The sequence below is a fragment of the Telopea speciosissima genome, chromosome 4 (genome assembly GCF_018873765.1).
Source record: "Telopea speciosissima isolate NSW1024214 ecotype Mountain lineage chromosome 4, Tspe_v1, whole genome shotgun sequence".
NCBI lineage: Eukaryota > Viridiplantae > Streptophyta > Magnoliopsida > Proteales > Proteaceae > Telopea > Telopea speciosissima.
Genome location: NC_057919.1, coordinates 7,894,327 through 7,915,351, shown reverse-complemented (window position 1 = coordinate 7,915,351; position 21,025 = coordinate 7,894,327). Strand labels below are relative to the sequence as shown.

The 21,025-nt window shown below is 37.3% G+C and overlaps 2 protein-coding genes and 1 long non-coding RNA gene across 3 annotated transcripts in view; 2 read left to right on the top strand and 1 right to left on the bottom strand.

The window, feature by feature from the left end:
• Positions 1-3,516, top strand: part of LOC122659938 (glutamate receptor 3.2-like) — a 5,959-nt gene extending 2,443 nt beyond the window's left edge. The window contains exons 4-7 of the mRNA XM_043855096.1: positions 7-284; positions 1,293-1,324; positions 1,429-1,823; positions 2,773-3,516. Coding sequence (XP_043711031.1) covers positions 7-284; positions 1,293-1,324; positions 1,429-1,823; positions 2,773-3,243 — 1,176 coding nt within the window. The 3' untranslated portion in view covers positions 3,244-3,516. The remainder of the gene's footprint in view (positions 1-6; positions 285-1,292; positions 1,325-1,428; positions 1,824-2,772) is intronic.
• Positions 1-7,926, bottom strand: part of LOC122659957 — a 15,471-nt gene extending 7,545 nt beyond the window's left edge. The window contains exons 1-2 of the long non-coding RNA XR_006332587.1: positions 7,913-7,926; positions 4,082-4,084 (exon numbers count right to left, since the gene is read on the bottom strand). This is a non-coding gene — a long non-coding RNA (uncharacterized LOC122659957). The remainder of the gene's footprint in view (positions 1-4,081; positions 4,085-7,912) is intronic.
• LOC122659953 (WD repeat-containing protein 55-like) lies at positions 6,752-21,025 on the top strand. Its single transcript, XM_043855118.1, has 16 exons — positions 6,752-6,811; positions 7,048-7,209; positions 7,298-7,330; positions 7,506-7,570; positions 8,008-8,095; positions 8,219-8,291; positions 13,305-13,411; positions 15,104-15,146; positions 15,260-15,316; positions 15,998-16,074; positions 16,231-16,279; positions 16,375-16,421; positions 16,719-16,792; positions 17,558-17,613; positions 20,377-20,506; positions 20,715-21,025. Exons 2-16 carry the CDS (start codon positions 7,115-7,117, stop codon positions 20,786-20,788), a joined length of 1,068 nt encoding a protein of 355 aa, XP_043711053.1. The 5' UTR covers positions 6,752-6,811; positions 7,048-7,114; the 3' UTR covers positions 20,789-21,025.

The window sequence follows — 21,025 nt, the reverse complement described above, 5'->3', positions numbered from 1 at the left end:
CTACAGGTCTTCGATGCTGTTGTGGGTGACGTTGCGATTGTCACAAACAGAACAAAAGTTGTGGATTTTACTCAGCCATATATTGAATCAGGACTAGTTGTAGTGGTCCCACTCGGGAAGTTGAACTCCAGTGCGTGGGCTTTCCTGAGGCCATTCACTCCAATGATGTGGGCTGTCACAGCAGCCTTTTTCCTTGTTGTGGGTGCGGTTGTGTGGATTCTTGAACACAGAATAAATGATGATTTTCGAGGGCCACCTAGGCAACAGATCGTTACGCTTCTTTGGTATGTATTTGTTCAACTGTTTCTGTTGAATCAAAATGTTTCCTATATCCTCAATTATTGGATGATTGATACAGTGGTTTATGTTGTAGAAATGACCATATGAAACAATTTTTATGAGATAGAAAATACTTTAGGAAAAAGTTGTTCTAGTCTGGCAAGACTTGACAGTGTCTCTAGTCCAGCACCACTCTTGCCACGTGGAAGTGGCAATTTTGACTGTATGGATATCTAGGAAATGGTCTCGATTGGCCACATGCCAAATATCAGTTAAATTCAATCATACACGCTCCTATGTATTGGCATGTTCCCTTTTATTTTCAGCCATCTATATTTTTTTTCTTCAGAAAAGTTCCATTTTTTTCACTAGATTTTCAGAGCTTTAGTTCACCCCTTGGCCAACTCCATTTTGACTGAAACTTTACATGTGAGCAGGGGCCTTTGGGATCTACCTGTCCACAAAATTTCAGCTCTATCCTTTCTGCCACATCGTGGCAAATAGTATTGCCAGACTAAAAAAAAATAACGTTTTTTCCCCTTATTTTTATTTCAGTTTAAAATAATTTTGTTTTATCTCTCTGAAATTGAATTCGAGGATCATTTTCTTGTGTATCTTTTGGTCCTTCCCCATTTTTGTAGATAGAGAGTCTTTCATTGGAGATGGTCCTAATTCTCATGAAGTATATTGATTGATTAGCATGCTCTTTTTCCTTCTCTTTTTGGTTAACTACAAGTCCATAATACCACAGATTCAAATGCTAAAAATCATTAAATTTGTAATGCTTACCTCAATTACTGATCAAACCAGCACAAGATAGATTGCAGATTGAAACTAATAAGTGGATTAAGATACTGTAAAGAAGGTTAATTGTTTATTACTTTTTAGATGGATGATTTGTATCAAAGGAAACATACTGGTGTTGTCTATGTCTGCCCAACCTCATGCAGCCTATGTTTTCCATTGAACACGCCTCAGGATTTTGATATGCCCTTTGTCTTCTCAACATGCAGGTTTAGCTTTTCAACTTGGTTCTTTGCCCACAGTAAGTTAAGCCTCACCGATGGTTTAAGTTCTCTTGAGCAAGGAGTTTCATGACCACACAACCAATTAATCAAGTCCTCCCCCCCTCCCCCTCTTCTTCTGCAGGAGAGAACACTGTCAGCACCCTTGGTCGCTTGGTGCTTATCATATGGCTGTTTGTGGTTCTGATAATCAACTCAAGCTACACTGCAAGTCTGACTTCAATCCTCACTGTGCAACGGCTGTCTTCACCCATCAAAGGAATTGAAAGCTTGATAACAAGCACGGAGCGAATTGGATTCCAAGTTGGATCTTTCGCTGAAAACTACTTGAATGAGGAACTAAATATTCCGAAATCTAGACTTATTGCCCTTAATTCACCAGAAGCCTACGCTACAGCCCTTGAGAGGGGGACTGTTGCTGCTATTGTTGATGAAAGGCCATACATAGATGTCTTCCTTTCAAGCTACTGCAAGTTCTCAGTTGTTGGCCAAGAATTTACCAAAAGCGGGTGGGGATTTGTAAGTATCTGCTGAACAAGGGCACCCAATTTTCTTCCATGAGTAATTATCTTTGATGCATGGTTGCAAACATTTTGTGATAGACAATTAAATCTTGATTTTGATGATTGATCCTCAATGGTGAAAATGATAGGGCCTCCAACAAATTGGCTGAATTGAGTAATATATCAATTCATGTTGGGGGCATCTCAACTTAACAAGTCAATACTAATTCAACCAAGACACCGGATTTCCAACTTCGATATTTTTATCATACTTATGTCTATGTTCACAAGAAATACTTGGATACCAAAAGGAAGAGAACTTATAAGGACAGTAATTGTATAGTTTGAAAGAAATAAAATAAAAAAAAGTGTTACAGGAACCTTATATTGGAAGATTTCAACATTATTCTTTTGAAATTGTTTTATAGTTTACTGTCTTGTTTTTGTATGTTCTTTCTTCTCTTAAACTGCAGTGAAATTGTTACCTTCTTCTAGGTGTAATTTTCATCTCTAGTACTTGCATACACATGTTGAAGTATCAGACATTGTGATAACATTTTCAATTAACTATGCTTGTTTCAAGTTTCAACCACCCCCCCCAATTCTAACCCTCTACCCAACCCCAAAAAACATAGTAATAAAAAACTGGACATTCCCACACCCCCAAAAAAACGTTCTTGTATTTGTTTGACTGGAGCAATATCAGGATCCAGGGTTATATAAGCTAAATTTGACCAAGTTGGTTTATATTCATAACTATCATTGGTTTAGACTGTTAAGTGTTTCCTCATTTGGTTAACATAGTTGATTCTCTCAGGATTGACTTTTTCGTTGACTCTAGCACTTCAAAGAGATTCATATTCTTCACTGTTCTTGGTTTAAACCGTTTAAGTATTTCTTCAGTTAACATGGTTGATGCTTCATAACATATTGAACTTTTCTTTAAACTTTTTGTTTTATTTTAGGCATTTCCAAGAGACTCTCCCCTAGCCATTGACCTATCCACAGCCATTCTGCAACTGTCAGAGAATGGCGATCTTCAAAGGATTCATGACAAGTGGCTGACTGGAAAAACTTGTAGTTCACAGCCAGAGATCCAATCAGATCGGCTTCAGTTGAGGAGTTTCTCGGGTCTCTTTCTCATATGTGGCGTTGCATGCTTTGTTGCACTGTTTATATACTTCGTGTCAATGATACGACGGTTCAGCCGACAGTTTTCTGAAGAATCCCATTCTTCTGGTTCTGGTAGCTCACGATCTGCACGCCTCCAAAGGTTTTTATCATTTGTTGATGAAAAGGAAGAGGAACCAAAGAGCAAATCCAAGAGAAAACAAATGGAGAAATCATCAAGTGTCATTAGTGAGCGAGATGAACAAAGGTATGGATCCAAGAGAGAGGAAATAGACAGCAATATTACGGGCTACACTTTTGCATAATTAATTAGCTGTTCCATCCTTATTGTATAAAGTACTTTCTTACAAGTCAGTTGATCCTTTGTTCAATACAGTTCTCATATGTTGTAAAATCTAGATTAAGTTCTTCCCTTCCCGCGTTACTGGGGTTTAACTTCAGCTGTTTTGAGGTATTTAAATGTCTGTCAAGGTTGGACATTATTTTCTACTGTAACATTGGAGATATAAAGTAACAAAGAAGTTCTCACTATCTAAACATCTTGTCAATACTGTGATATATGATTCAATGGTACAATCGATTTAGTTTTCTTATGTCTCTGTTTGGTTAAACTTTAATCCTATTTTATGGAATAGAAACCAATTTCTAAAAGATTGTTAAAAATCAAAGACCATACTGCTTCTACACATTGAAGCAAGTTAAGGTATCTGCAAAGTCAAAGGATTAAGGCAGTGTTTGGTGTGCATTCTTGGAATGCATTCTAAGTCAATTTTGCATTCTCAGACGATAAAAGTAGTTGTTTTTATCGTCAGAAAATGCGAAATCGAACTGATATGCATTCTTACACAGCCAAAACTTGTTTCGAACAAATCCGTGATAGAGCCATTGATGACAAGGAAAACCAAGGGTTGGACACGGGGTATCATCAATTTTTCCTTCTCCCTGTCTTCATCCCAATACAAAAAACCCAGAAAGATGGAAGAAAGAGTCCAAAATTCAAATCACATAATAAGTTGCTTTGATTGGAATCACAATCAAAACAATGACACACAATAGTTAGCTAAAACTAAAAATCTATATGTTTACACATGTTTGTATCTCTCTCCCTCTCATTCTCTTCTGTAATTGAAATAAAGTTGTTACATTCTTTTAATTGCCACTTGTTTTATTCTCAAAATTATTTAATGCAGGATAAAAAAAGGTTTTAAAAATAAAAAATTGTTTATTGTAACATTTAATGAAATTTTATATGTGAAATGACAGAATTTTGAAAAGAAAAAAAATGTGTAATAATACTAATCTGTCTCAACAAGATTTTTTTTTTTTGATGAATCTGAATTAAGATTCTTATTTTGATTTGAGGAAACATAAGGGTCTTGAGAATTTACACTTTTAGACCCCTTAAATAACTAACTCGTCATTTTATTATAGATTTTTTGGTACCCTCCTTAGTTACAAAGAGATGAACTGTCGAACCCTATTCTAAACCAGGACAGTCAGAGTCAATTAGGGCCAGCTAGGCCCAACCTTGGGCTTTCATGGTTGGACTGGGCTGAGATATCTGATTGGGCTCCGCTAAAGAGACGCAAGGTTAATCTGAAATTTTAAAAAACTTGGTCCAACCCGGGGTTGGTTGCACACTCGTTTTTCTTCCTTTTTCGGATGAATCAAACTTTATTTCAATAATTCAGATATTATAAAAAGAGAAAGAAAATGCCACCTGGTTGTGCAACGCATGCTGCCTTTGCACCCAGACATAGTCACATAGGAGCGGAGTGCGCTAGGCGACCAGATGGCTTGCTTTCTCCGTAATAAAAAAACCCCTCAGAATTGTTGGATATTTCTGAAATCTACCGATTCTAGGGTTTGTTTTTTTCAGACCGATCCAGACGAATTCGAATTCGAATCCGAACCGACATTGACCGATCCCGTCACCGATTCCCAGTTTTAAAACCCTCTGCTGTTCTCCTACGTCCAGGTTTTGCACTTTTGCTCAATGGCATCATCACCAAGTCGGCTCGACCCTCTTCCATCTTCAGAATCCTGTTTCTCCCTTGAGGTTGAGGGAGACCGAGTGACCGATTGAGGTTCGAGGCGAGGACTCGAGGGAGAGACTAACTTACTTTCCCGTCCGGCGGCTTCGGCCACCGCTGCAACGTGTGATGCGGCGGAGAATCCTCTCAGGTAAAGCTTTATTCCATTGCCCCATCTTTTCTTTTGATTCCCCACCCTCCGGTTTCTCAATCCCTCTGCAAGAGTGCAACTTACTGTTCTGTTCCAAATGCTGCAGAAATCTCTCTTCGTATGCACTCTCGCACAGTCGTACTCTCTCAATTCTGAAGTTGAGAGTCTCAACGGAAACAGAAACAGGTTGTTTTGGAACACCTGAACTTTGGAAATCAGGTAAGCGATCTCTCCTCTTCTTATTCGTAGATTGATACACTTTGGTTGGGTTTCCTTTTCCCCTTCTTTTGAGCTTCTCTTCAACGAGTTGAAGAGAAAGACTGCCTGCTCATTTTTTTCTTTAAATTGTGGTTTCAGCTTTCAACTAATGGATACATATTAGTAAACTGTTTGCTTCTGGTTTCGCACTTTCGCTTCCCTTTCTCAAAGGTTGGGGACGAACCGTTTGCTCAGAATGTAAAATGTATTAATTGCGATGATGAACTTTATTATTGAAATAAAAGCGTCTGATGATGATGATCTCCATTAGACTCTAAGGAGGGGGGGGGGGGGAGTCTTAAGCTTTTCTGTAGTGTTGTGTTGAGGCCATTTCATCTCTTAAAAAATGGTCCATAATGAGCAAGCAAAAGAATGCATTCTTAGCCTAATTGTTGTCTACTATTTCTATTGGAGAGCAGTGAATTTATTATTGCGGATGATTCTAGTATCCATGGCTGATCTTAAAATGAGCAAGAAGATGGTGAATGGAATACTGCAAACCTTTCGTGTCAAATTGTCTTCTTTAAAATTGCTTTGATAACTTCTGTGGTACCGCCTTTTGTTTTTTAGTGCTATCTTATGTAGGGCCCATAGGCCACTACCGGGGTAGGGAAGACATAACTTTGCAATGCTGTAAGTTTTGTCTGAATGTTGGTTCCAGTCAACAAAACTGCTGGTTGGCACAAGAGATTACTTGTTTTCCTCCTTTACCTATCTCTCAAACTCAATGTCCACCTTCTACATGAAGAAGGGGGCAGGGCTGAACCAAATTCAGGGGGTGTTTTTTCCAAACGCATTTAGAACGGTCGGCCATAAATTTTCCCGTTTACTCCGGCAACTTTGCAACTGATTTTAGTTTCGAAGACCAGGAAAAATTCAAGGGCCTTTTTTACCCCAAAAAGACGGATTCATGTATTATATGCATTTAGAATGGTCAGTTTTGGTTTTGGGTTATTTCTTTTGGGAGAGGGTTGCGTATGTCACCAACTTTTGGTGAGTTAGCGGCATACACCAATCACAGGGCTGGACACAAGAGAAAAAAAGGGTCTTTTCCAAAAGAGGAGAGAGGATGCTACATGTTGGGCTCCTTGGCAGTGTGCCAGCCTTTTCCCTTTGTTTTTTTTCTATGGATAAATTGGCTGGACCGACGGGCACCTGATAGAACCGACCAATATTTTCCCCTTCATTTCAATAGTAAGTTTAGGTCTTCATCTTTACTCTTCTGCTTCTGCCATTCTGGACTCTAGAGCCCTCGATTGTTCACCATTGCGTTCGCTGTCTTCTCCACCCAAACCTTCTCAGCTCTCAAAAATCCCACCGTGTTTCCGGAATTTTCTTCCTCTATTGACCTGGAACTGAAACAAATCCTCTGTTGACAACCTTTGTGGTGGTAACTGAAACCCATCCTCTGTTCTGAACTTCCATTTGATGGTAGTGAAAGTTTTAGTACAAAGTTTTATTGAATTAAGAACATATTACCATTGGATTTCTAACAATATCTTACTATAAAATAAAATTAGCACAACATGAGCATACCTTGTTTCCTTGTCTCCTGACTCAAGTTATCTCCAACCATACGGGGAGAGTCCTTTGTCAAGCTGATGGTTTAGTGAGACTCTGAACTGAAGTACTTTCAAACAATCTTATGTTTCCATGTGTTGTTGCAGTGATTTGGCAGTGGAAGTTCATTAATCTGTGATAGTTCTATTGAGTTTTGATCTCCAACAAGTTGTAATGGAGATTAATTTGGGAAAACTTCCATTTGATCTCGATTTTCATCCTTCGAGTCCACTTGTCTGTGCAGGTCTGATCAATGGTGACCTACTCCTGTAAGTACAACAAGAAAAATCTCAATTACTTATTTGTGGTTATCTTGATTGAGTTTCTGAAAACTATATTGAATTCATACTGGATCAGGTACCGTTATGCTACAGATTCACAGCCACAAAGGTAAACTGAACCGTCTATCTGATTATGGTCTAATTAGTTTATAGCCAGTTCATCACATACAGTGTGTCTTCATTTTTGCAGACAACACAGTATTCTATGATTTCTATTGGTCTTGCAATTTGATAAAAATCAGGCTCTTATCCTGTTTTTTTGCCCCTTATTCCCATTCTTTTAGGTTGTTGGAAATTCATGCACACTGTGAATCATGTAGAGCTGTTCGATTCATCAATGGAGGCCGTGGTATTTCTATTCATCTTTCTGTTATTTATTTGTTTGACTTAACTTTATATATATATATATATGGAAATCTTGTTGTAACCTTAATTTTTTGCCCATTGTCTTGTTCTCTAAGGTTATTTTAGTCATGCTTAAGAAAGGGTTTTCCAAATAAGTTGAAAGTGACTTATCATTATGTCACTTTCAAAAGCTGTCATTGTCCTAGTGAAATGACAAGATTACCCTGCATAAATTTACTTTTGGGAATAAGACAATGGGTAAAGAAGTAAGGTTACAACTTCTTAGTTCTCCTTCTTGGTGACAACAAGATGCACCCTATATATATGCACTATTTTATTTATTCACACATTCTATTTTTACATGACATGTAAGGTTTAAAACCATTTTATGTTCATTTGTAACTAACTTAAATTTGTTTTGGATTGAATGTATGCATTCAGCGATTCTGACCGGATCTCCAGATTGCTCAATTCTGGCCACAGATGTGGAAACTGGTTCCACCATTGCTCGTCTAGAAGATGCCCATGGGTGTGTTTTATTGATATCATACCAAATTGCCATCCATTTCTTCCTTCTTCAGGCCTTTCCATTTGGTCTTTTGTCTTCTCAACTGCTTGAAAATTGATAATGATGTGTTTTCCTCATAAACAGTGCTGCTGTGAATCGCTTGGTCAACCTGACGGCGACTACTATTGCCTCGGGAGATGATGAGGGTTGTATTAAGGTGCCTTACAATTAATTATATTATAATTTTCCCTTTTGTTATGGATAATGTATTAAGGTGCCTTACATAACTCATATCTCTATTTTCCTTTTATTATGGATTGTGTATTTGAAAATATATTTCTTGATTATGATTAGTATGTTTGTTTTCCCCCCATTGCTTAGAGAGTTATTGGTTTAGTTGTGGTCATATGAGATGTAACTATTACAAAAATGAATGCATTCAATGGAACTTAGGAGTTGCACCGATAGGGGGATGGCAAAAAGTAGGGATAATCCATTGAGATGGTTTGGCCATGTGGAATGGTGACCAATAAACCCTCTGGTGTGAGGTCTGATTCATTTGAATTGGAGGTGTTAAAAGTAAAAGGGGGAGGCTGAAAATGACTTTGTTAAACCGATGATAAAAGACATTATTTATGAGATAATAAAAGATACTGTCCTAGAATTTATCAAAAACAAAATGTTTTTCCTAGAAGAGTGGAATGTTGGAACAGATTTGTGTAGCCAACCTCAGATAGTTGCTATAAAGCTAAAAATTAGTGAATTTAGAGACATGGGGTCAAGCTTGCTAGAAAATGTGGGTTTATTGTATTGAAGATTTACAAATCATCTTTTCTCTACATATTCTTTGTTAGCCAAAAAAAGGTGTTGAGGTAATCTCACAATGCTGCTGGAATGGAGTATTCTTGTATGTCCTTCATGAATGTAAAGATCATACTGGTTAGTGACCCATCTGGACTTGGCTGCCATATTCTTTGTGGCTCTGTTTTGTTCATTAGGTTGGATTTGAGCATTTTGCAAGGAGTTCTTTTCCTTTACCCATGGGGGATTTTTTTTCTCCCCAGTCATTGGGTTCCTTCAGAATATTTGGACCATGTTGGCTGTTTTGAACCTGAATTGACAAAGCTACCTTTGCTGACTAATCTGGTTTGATAGTGTATGGATTAAGCATCCCTTAGGCATTTTTACACACTGATATCCACCCAATAGAGGGCTGTCTTTCCCGGATCTGAAGAGATGTGACTAGTCTGATTAAAATCCCTGAAAACCTGCTTGACAGACCCAGTCAAAACGAACATCTTCGCTCAGTAGGCTGTGGTCATGCTATCAAAATGCAGAGCAGCAGAGTCAACCCTGTAGATAAAATGTCAGTTTGTGTTTTATTTTACATGGTTATGGGTGTGCGATTCAGAATCCAACATGGGCTCAGGTTGTTGGCCTGGACATGGGATGTTGGACAGGGCAAACTCCAAAAATAAGATATGGGAACTTGGAGTGTCATGTGGCATTTATAATTTTGGTATGTTCTAAAATAAGGTTTCTATCAATCTATCATATTAATATCTCTTAAAGTGCTATCAAAGTCATCAAATTATTTATGCATGCATACGTGTGTGTGTGGCAAGACAGTTTGTCATATAAATAAACTTTTACCATACAGTAATTAGATTCTTTGAGTACTTCCCTTTACCATTTACCTCTCTCTCTGTTCTTAGTGTACCCTTTATTTCATTCTCTTTTTTTTTTTTTGCTTCTATTTTCTCTTAATACACCAAGGCAGCAGTCTGTTTTTGATGTTATTGGTGTCCCTATATATTGGACGTGGGTGTTTCTCCTTTGCCAAAGTGATTAGCTAATACCACTTGTATAGCTAAAAGATAGCTATATTTGCATAGCATTTGTCGGTACTTTTACATCTACAGATCATCACCTTGACACATTCTATGTCCTTATCCCATCTGTTGAGTTCATGTTTAGTTTGTTTGCATATGATTGTTGTAGAATCTGTAATATGGAAAAGTTGCTTTAGATGGCCTGTCGAGGCAAGCTTGCTTAGATGACCTGCTGTTTTGCAGTAATGTTTAGGATTCCTATGGTCACAGTGACCATTAGATCATGGTAGGAGGTTATATCCCTTGGATGAGTCACCTGTAAAGTTTCGGGTGCCATTTTTTAAAAGTAAATAACTAATTTATTAGAAGTGAATTGAGTACTACAATCAAGATCAAGGTAATATGCAACTCAGCCCAATGGTACAACCTCAATTTGTAGATTTTATTAATAGGAATAAATTACATAAATAACACTGTAACAGAATAATGATTAGCCTCAGGATAAGTCAACAAGGATAGTCTTATCTAACCAGTCTTAACAGCTGAACAAAGCATCGGCATCTGTATTCACCCTCACCTTCTTTTTCTTATTGATATTCCTAACACTCCTCAAGCTGGAGCATAAATATTATACATACCCAACTTGTACAAGTATCATGAAATTGTAATTTACTCAAGGATTTAGTGAAGAGATATTGGAATGTATATAAGTGGGCGAGCCTTGGCGCAACGGTTAAGTTGCACTATTGCAACCTGTTGGTTGCAGGTTCAAAACTTGGAAACCGCCTCTTCTGCGAAGCAGGGGGTAAGGCTGCGTACATTTGCCCCTCCCAGACCTGCAGTATTGGGAGCCTCGTGCACTGGGTTGCTCCTTATATCGGAATGTAGATTGCTGCTTGATTGTCACAACATAATCATAGGCTTTGGGATCCTCATTTTATTTCTTGAAGATGAGATTTAACCCTCAAATTTGAGTTGAATGAAAGTTTGTTGTGAAAGTGGGTGAGCTGTGATCTCTCACCCTAACCCTCTTGTCTCTCCTTCCTATAGTTCAGTTCATCTTTTTTCTTGGGTTTGTTCTTTCCTCCCTCCTCTTCTACTATTCTTCTTCTTCCTACTCGAGGTTCCCCTGTTTTCTTCTAAGTTTCAGGTATTCTTTGTTACAATATCTGTCAGTTTGTTCTGATTTGTCTATCTCAACCAATTCTGGTTTTGTTATGCGTTCTACGATCATGTTATGTGCTAGTCTCTTGCTGAATTTTTTGGTTTCAGACCAAGGTTCTAAATCTCGTTTCAGTAGGCCATTTCGGCCAGACTAAAATGGGCAAAATACTGAAATTTTGCCGAAATAGTGTATTTTTTGGCAGACTCTTTTGCTTGGCCGTTTTGGTGGGCAAACGGTCTTATTAGGCTCCAATACTTCACGGAAACCTTCTATGTAAACATATGTAAACCTTCATTTTGCAAGAAAAGTCATACAAAGTGGTGTCTTGGGTTTGCATTCTTGGTTGGCAGTATACGTCAAACCCTGTATACGTTTTGGAATATTGCCTGTGGTAGAATGTGGAACAACGATAATCGTAGTTCGAAAACCCATTTTGGTCAGGCCAAAATTACTGAAATGCACTGAAATTGGCAAAATTTCGTTGAAACTATAGTTGTCACGGCGCCTAGGCAAAACAAGGCGGTCGAGGGGTGCAAACATTATGGCGACACCAGCAAGGCGCCAAGGGGCGACCAAGGCACCAATCCTGCAATCCAGGCAAAGCCAGCCTGGATGCCTAGGCGTCTCCTCAACAACTATGGCTGAAACAGTGCATTTTTGTCTATAATGTAGGCATGACCGAAATCTCACCTAAACAGTGCATTTTTGTGTACACTGTAGACATGTTCGAAATGACCGAAATTTCTCTGAAACAGTGTCGATTACTTAATTCGGCTGTTATTTCATCTCGACCCTCGTCAAAATCACCAAAATTTCTGAAATTTCGGTGAGTTTTTGAACTATGACTGTGATTAGAGTCTTTTCAAGGCCTATTGATATCTTTAAAAACCAGTATTGTTTCTTGTTGAGCAAAGGGTGGACTCATGCAATAGTGGAAAGGGATTCAGCAAATGTGATTAGATGGATGACAGTTTCAAGGGAGGCTTCTTGGAAATATGATCACCCAATAAGGCCTATCCGGCAGCTTGTGGCACATGCTAATTTTGAGTTCCAACGGCAGCCAAAGAGTGCAAATAAAGTTGCAGAGTATTGGCTAAGCAAGGAGGTGGTAAGGCCCTGAATCTGTTTTGGGGATTCCATAGTTTCAATCCACAATTGTAATGATTGGGGTTGAGGGTGTGAATTCTCTGAGGAGGTTGCTGGTCTTATTGTTATTATTGTTGTTGGTTTATTCTATATATTCTTTTGTACTACTATGTTGTGCTCCTTTTCATTACTAGAATTTGTTGCTTATCCAAAAAAAAAAAAAAAAAAGCAAGCGAAATTAGGAAGGGATAACCCCTGTTTTTGGGTAGTCCGTAATTTTACCTTGGATTTTCTAAAGGATTATGCCCTGAAAACTGGAAGCATTGTACTTCCAAAAAGAACCATTCTCCAGGTGAGTTGCAAAATATTCCATTCATTATAAAATGTTGATGTTCATAGTGTATATGTAGATTCTTTGTCTCCCGACTAAACTAGAACTCTAAAAATTGTAATCTTGTCCTGGACTTATAGATTCCTAGAATTCTGGACAAAACTGTCCCAAATCAACTTAGATTCCTTAGATCTCAATCTCGGTGTTGAGATAACTTAATAATGTGTGAAATGCCAACAAAAATCATGTAAACAGTTAAGTTTTCACCCTTGTGATAGAGACTTGAAGTAAAAAGAGACAAAACTAGTGCTTAGACTCAAATTGGATTTCTAGAAGAAAAATTAAAATGACCCAAAATTCAAAATTACAATACAGCTAAAAGCATTAAAAAACTAATCCAAAACAAATTCCATATTTATTGGACTCAAATCTAATGACGGAATAAAAAAGTATTGTTGCTGTCCAAAATATGAGAAACCATGAGTTACAAAAATAAAAAACCATTTCACCAAGCTAGCACATCTGCTACATATGTCATCTGTGCCTCTTTGCGTGGTTGTGGCCCACTCCACTCATTGATTTATAATTTTTTCTGTTTGGCTAATTTGCAGAAATTCCTAGAAATGTTTAATAGTGTACTTTGTCCCTGCATCAGCATGACACTTATCATTGTTGTTTTTGTTGCATTAGTAACTATTTTATTTAACTAGTAACTATTTAAATTAGTTGTAGCATGTACTTATGAAGATTGGTCAAGATTGCATTGTAGGGTTTTGTCATTATATCTCATTTTTCTCTCTCAATTTCTTTCTCCAGGTATGGGATACTCGACAGCGTTCCTGTTGTAACTCCTTCAATGCCCATGAAGAATACATTTCCGATATGACCTTTGCCTCTGATTCAATGAAACTTTTGGGAACAAGGTAAATGATGTTTTACTGACTTTTCCCCAATGAAGATGATTCTGTTAAATCAAGGATCAATATTATACTCGCAGTTTTATTTTTTCTAGTTATTTTTTGGTAGAACCAATTTTTGGTGAGCAACATATTTTGATTGTTCAGTGATTTGTGTTTAATTAAATTGTTTGAATGCTAATGTTACCATGAGCGACATCCCCAGCTTGTGCATTGTCCATTGGGTTAAATTGACCAAATTGCGACAATGTAAATAAATCATTAAATCCAAAAAAGTTGCCAAGCATAACAATGTAGCATGTTTCTGTGAAAATGGAGTTGTTAAGTTGGCATGGATGGTGGTTTCTGATTCTATGCTGCTTCACTTCAAAATTTGAGGTTGCGGTTTTCTCAACCATGGCAATTTATGTGGAAGCATCATTGGAAAGAAATTCCATGATCTAATTGATCTTTCCTTACAGAATAACAGACTGAGATTGGAGTTTGGGAGCATAATATTAGAAAAAATTGGATTATTTCGGTCTCTATGTTTTGGGGCTATTTTTGGAAGGTCAAAATTCATCCTTTCAGTGGGGATTTTGGTGTCATTCAAAAGCTTATTCAATTACTTTTCTGATGAAATCAAGATTATACAATTTCGCGCTATGTTTTGAAATTTATGATCGATTTACTAGTATGGCGCCAATCTGTGACAGGATTCCTGTTTTAGTCTAATTAGATAGGAGTTCCATTTAGACTTCATTCTTAAATTGGTATTTTTATTTCTTTAATAAAGGGTTCAAGCACTTATCAGAGTTGCTAATTTGTAATTAGTCTTATTAGGAATTCTTTTTCAGTGTCAGCTAGTCAAACTCATGTGGGGACTTGGGGATTTGTTTATTACCTATATAAAAAGCATTGTAACTGGCATATGTTGGGTGGCATTATTTAGTTGTTTCTTATGGTTAAGAGAATGTGATTCAGGAGCATATGGGGCCCACAAGCACTAGAAGCATGCTTCGGGGGTTTTATGTTTATGGCCTTAGATTCAAAGTACTTGTGTTTTATTGTGTTTGTTTATGTACTGTTACCATTGTCCTCCACGTTCTTTTAAAAGTCATGTGATTGTCATGGGACTAACGTTGAGGGTAAACTAGTCCATTTACGTCATGAGGGCAACAACACCTGGGATAGGCAGCTACTATAAAATAGATAAGGAGACTTTTCTGTTCTGGGAAGTTGAAGAAAGGAGGATGTGCTGTTCTTGGTTCTAGCAAACCTTAGAAGCCCTAATTTTTTTTTTTTTTTTTGGTTGTGTTCCATCAGAATGGATCTCTTCCAAGTAGTCTGGTGGTCAAACCTTAGCTTTGTTCATCATGCATAAGCCTCTTATCTTTTCTCTTTCTTCTTCAATTCTCTATGCTTAATTCTGCAGTTTTAGTTGGACCTGTCACTGGAAGGTTTGTAAGATCTGCCTGCATCAGGAAGTGTCCTACAAATCATAGGTTTGGTGTTTGTCTTCCTCAATGCAGAATGGTTAATTGCTGTGCACTTTTGATTGAAACTAGTCTTCAGTTATTATCATGCCAAATTTGGACAATTTGACATTAACTTATTTTCTGGAGAACTATCTCATACATATGATGTCATTATTTGCTTGCAAATTTTTTAAACAATGTCTAAGAGCGAGTCTAAGACTGTCTTGCTACAATTGTATAGTGGAGATGGGACTCTATCTGTATGCAGTCTTCGAAGAAATAAGGTTAGTTATTTATTTTGACTCTATAAATGTAATAGAATTTATAGGATGCAGACCTTTTCCTTTTCTATCTTTGGAATTTTAGAATCTGCTTATTTCTTAAATGCTAATCATAGGTGCAAACTCGATCCGAGTTCTCTGAAGATGAGCTGCTGTCAGTAGTTCTTATGAAGGTATGTATATACATATTTTCTTTCAACTTGAAGAACTGTTTTTTTTTTTATTCTAGTGTTTTTTGCATAAACACATGACAAGTGTGGTTGGGTAGACTTACAGTCACCCGCATATGTCAACTGGCAATTTGTAATTATTTCTAATTAATTTCTGTTTGAATAGAACTTTGTAGTGCAATTATTAGGTTCTGAACTTGTAATATCTTGATTAAATATATATTACCACAAGTTTGTTGCTCCATATGACTTATCAGAGTAGGAAAAACCGTTATTGCCCCAAGTGAGATATTCCTTCTGGAAAGGGTAGGGCTTAGAAACTGGTGAAAACATGTGCTTTTTTTTGGGAGGGGGGGATGATTCAAAGCTGTGAGTTGGGTATAGGAATCCAACTTATTTTAAGATGGGTTTAGCTTCTTAGGTACTAGAGTTTGAAAATCTGCAATAGTGCCAAACTAGGAAGTGTCTTTGTGTGTTTGGCATGGGTATCAGCAATGTTCCTGAAGTCGGGAGACTTCATCATGTTATAATATCTTTTGATTAATAGTGGAAATTGTGAAAGAGGACATTGAAAAGGAAGGGTTAAAAAAGAAAGAAAAGAAATGAAAGAACTATGCTATGATCAAGTACTTTTCTTCTTTCATGGTGTCTCTCTTATAAGTAGTGTTTTGTTTTTTTGAATAGAATGGTCGCAAAGTTATATGTGGAACTCAATCTGGATCTTTATTACTCTATTCTTGGGGACATTTCAAGGATTGCAGGTATGCTACTGTAAACTGTGCTGATATACTGCGACTGACATTTATTAAGAAATTATATGTTGCATCTATCCATAGTAGTGATTGTTAAGAAGACATTTTGACATTCAATGATCTTCTGAGAAGATGCTTAAATCTCTTATGTTTTTGGATTTGCAGTGACCGATTCATCAAACTTTGTCCAAACTCTGTTGATGCACTACTGAAGGTGATTGAGCTTGTCCATTATTTTCTTCTGTTGCATTTCAAGCTGACTGATGTGCTTTCTAGAAAATAACTAGTAGTGTGCTTTTCATGTGTCAGCTTGATGAAGATAGGGTTATTACCGGGTCAGAGAATGGACTCATCAGGTGAGAAGATTTCTTGTGTAGAAAGTAAAGGGACAGGAAGAAACTGTTGTTGCTGGTATGTGGCCTGCATGCAGGCAGGTGGAAATTGCCATTTACATGGTTCTGCTAGATTTTGATTAACATAAGACCATCTTCAAGCAGGTGGAAATTGCCATTTATGTAGTTCTGCTAGATTTTGATTAACATAAGACCATCTTCCTACATGTTGGCTATGTATATGACACACATATAAGGAGATTTAGTACTCTCTTTTTTTGTTTTTTTATCCCACTACTTAATATCCTAATTCATGTACAGCTTGGTAGGCATCTTACCCAACCAAGTAATTCAACCGGTGGCAGAGCATTCAGAATATCCTGTCGAGCGCCTTGGTATGATCTCTGATCTCTTTCTTTTTGATGAAATCTAGGGCACCCTATTGCCTATGCAGAGCAGCTTCTCACTGCCCACGCACGGTGGATCATTTGTCTTGCTGCTTAGGGAGATATTGATTGAAAATTTTATATATTTCTTTCATCCTAAGCCTGATCTGCATACTATTTATTTTATGATTATTGCCAAAGATCATCTTGTGGAAGTTGTATCCATGAAACTGTATTCTATGTATAAGTCAGGTCACTAGACCTTCTGTTTCTGGGTTTGTAGCTTTGGGAAATGCTGTTAAAAGTGGACTGGACCTCATAGAGTATGTAGGTTGTGGTCGGCAGTCTGAAAGAGAGGGTGGGCCTTGGTGCAACAGTTAAGGTTGCTCCATTGTGACCAAGAGGTCACGGGTTCGAGTCTGGAAACAGCCTCTCTACGAAAGCAGGGTAAGTCTGTGTACATTATGACCCTCCCCAGACCCCGCAGTGGCGGGAGCCTCGTGCACTGGATACGCCCTTTGGTCGGCAGTCTGAAAGAATCAACTGCCACAACTGCTGGTCTGAGCTAAAAAATAATTCCCCAGAAACAGATACCATTGGACATTTCAGTTGGTGGTCTCAATGGCTACTTTTTGTCTGACGCTTTGTGGAAACACAGCTTTGTACCAAGAAACTTATGAAGGGTTGAACTAAAGAAATGATGAGCTTGGCTATCTCGATTCTGACCTTGTACGTGCCTTTAATTTGTGCCTAACTTATTACTTGATTTTGCAGCTTTTTCTTGTGATAGGAAGCTTCTGGGCAGTATTTCACATGATCAAATGTTGAAGGTGTGTGGATGCCTCGCTCTCTCTCTCTGTTCACCAATCAGGCTGTTTAACTTAAATAAAGGCCTTTGGTGATCTTCACTTATATTGAAAATGTGAAAGGACAATTTGACAGTTTTTATAGTGCAAAATATACTATCACTTATATTGAAAATGTGAAAGAACAATTGGATATTGAGGATTTGTTGGGAAATCTAGTAGTTTACGAAAAATACGAGAAAGGGGGCTACAACCAGGGGTTGGGGTGTGGCAAAGGTCATGTGAAAATCATACACAAAGGTAAAATTCATTGCAACACTCCCCCACTCCAACAACCCCCCCCCCCCAAAAAAAAAAAAAAAGAAGAAAAGAAAAGAAAAAGAAAAAGAAAGAAAAATATGTGAGCATCCCAATCATCCGAAATTTAAGAATATTTGTTCAAGTCCGTTAAATAATTTGCTTTATGTACATTTACTTAATTTATCTGGCCTAGTCCACCCTCTTTTAATCATGTTTTCCCATTACTACATTCCCTAATATGGGTTCCCACCACCTATGTACATATTACCCTAAAGGTGGGCCCAAGCTAGGAACCTAATTTATATGTTGTTCTTTCACTAAATATATTTGTCTAAATTTTCAGATTTGACTTCTATTATTTAATTTAGCTATACTTAGATTCTAACACGGAAATTATCTTACTTGAAGCTCATCTCTTTGTTTTTTACTCAAGTCCCTTAATCATGATGTAGTGAGTAGTTTTTTATCTCCCCTAACCGTATCTTTATGTATGTGCATATATATATATATATATATCTTAAGTGATTAGAATCTTAGCATTCTTGGTATTAGAATGTGTACAATTTATATATATATATATCTTAAGTGATTAGAATCTTAGCATTCTTGGTATTAGAATGTGTACAATGTATCTCTTAGGCCCTATTAGTTCACCTATCAAATCCCATAACTTTCTTAATCCAATATACAAGTATTATAGCCATAATTAGGCTTCATGTTGTAACCAAACTAGGTGACAATTTATCTTTAAAAAACTCTGAAATTATTTGCATAATAGTCCATAGATACCTATAACAGCCCTTAGATGATATTATAAATTCATGAATAAGAAGCCCCCATTACCTACACTATTTCGTACATTAGTTTGACATAATCACTTTTTTAGAAGTTAAATAAGGTTCAAACAAGTTACTATGGTTCTCAAAATTCTGCTATATATATACATAAACATATTTGTATCATACAACCAGGCATAACAGACTCTACCTAAAAAAAAAAAAAAAAAAAAAAAAAACAAGGCAGAACAACCCATTTGACATGCTTAAATCAATATGTGAAACCATAATAATAGCAAAAATTCCATTAGGTTATATATATATATATATATAGACACACACACACTGATTCCCAAAACAACATAAATTTTAAAACTCTAGTTCACATTGTGAGAGCATATTATATATTTTTGCATTTCCTAAACCAGAATGTAGGCCCATATAGGAGTCCATTACAAAACATTGCTATAGACCCTAGCTTCTTCATTCTTTCCGTTTCATATTTCTCCTTTTTTTTGGGTTAAACAGTGTCTGATTAGTCACATGGGTGGGAAGACAAAATGGGGTGTCTACATTGGGCATCACCACCCACACACACAAGAGCACAAGAGAGAGGGTTTTCACCAGGCCAGCCAGCCCCCCATCTCTTCTTTTATTCCCCCTAAATTCTCTTTCTCTCTCTCTCTCTCTACTATTTCAGAATTCTTAACCCAAAATACCCCCCAAATTAGAAATGGAGATATTGGAACCTACCTTATTTAAGAATCAAATCCTTCTTGAGCTACTCCTTGGGCCTTCCTCCTTATCCCCTTCTTGATTGCAACAAATAATCTTCAAAAGCTCCAACTTCCTCTCTGAAATTCCCTCTTGTTCTTCTCTTATTTCTCTCTTCTTTCTCTCCTTTCTTTCTTGTCTTTCAAACTTGGTAGTAGAATGAGTAAAGCTCATATAAGCCTTGACTCTCTTCTTGCCTTTGGTAAGTTCCCCCTCCTAGCCCATAGCTCTAATCCCCACAAGCCAATAGTGTTCAAGGGAGCCTTACGCATGTTTTGGAGTTTCCCATGCAACCCTCCATCTAAGTCACATTTACCATGCAACAAGAACCCATTTGAACCAAATTTACCCAAATTTAATCCGTCAACCCAATGCCACTCAAATGAACCCAAATTAAATTAAATGACCCACTAATTGATGTAATTAACCCATTGGTATAACCAACCCATGCCTATAACCTATACATTATTTAAATTTATAAGATATGGGGGGGGGTGTTACAACCTATTGGGAGCTGGGCTGGGTGGTTGGGTGAAACCTGTATTTCGGTCTGATCAGGTCACTTAATACTGAATTGGATGGTTAAGAGAGAGGGGAAGGTGAAGAGTGATTACTTGAAAGGGGGAGGAAGAGGAAATTGTTGGGGGATGGGGTGTAAAATTGTCAAAAAACTTAGGTGGGAGAGGAAGGACACTGTTTGGGTAGTTTTGCAATACCCTCTAGGTGGTTACTTTTGTAAAGTGAATCTCGGTTTTAGGTAATCTAGTGTTTCTTCCCCCCTCCCCTCCAACACACCCCTTCTAAAAAAAAATATTGTGCATGAATTAGTATTGGAACACTATAGCTATGATGTGATATCTCCTTTACCTCAACTGTTACCAGAGATTGAATTTAATAATATTTTGCTATTTTGTTCTATGTATTTTGTTGCATGTAGCTCTGGGATTTGGATGAGTTATTGGAAGGTGGAGCAAATAACCTGGAGAGTGAGGCTTTTGTGGCTGACAGTGACAGTGATAGTGATGAGATGGATGTGGACATTAAGACCCCTCAAAAATCCTCCAAAGGTGTGTCAAGTATCTCACCTTGTCATAAAACAGTGAAAGATTCATTGTTATGTTCTATTTGCGGATACCAGCTATTTGAGATGAATACTAACAAGATTTTCAGCCTCTGAACTGGGGCCGAAATATTTAAAATTTGTTTAATAATGAGGATCATTATTGCTTGTATTGTTGAATGGTATTTGATTTAAAAAAGCCTTGTATTTTGCAGGGACAAAGAAGAAAAACGCAAATAAAGGACATGCTTCTAACAACGCATCCAGCAGTTTCTTTGTGGATATGTAGTGAAATGTCAGGGATTAGTGGTTTCCTCGCAATTTATACTTGCCAGTTAGAAAAGGGAATTTCCATTTTTGGGATATTATACGACATCTATCTATACAAATTTTGACAGTTAGTGAATTCCATTAGCTATTGAACTCTAGTAGTTCAGTTGTGGGGAACCATAGAACCAAGCTCTGCTGGGTGATGCTCTAATTTCAGACACGTAGCCCATGTACTCTATCCTCATGGTAAGTTTCA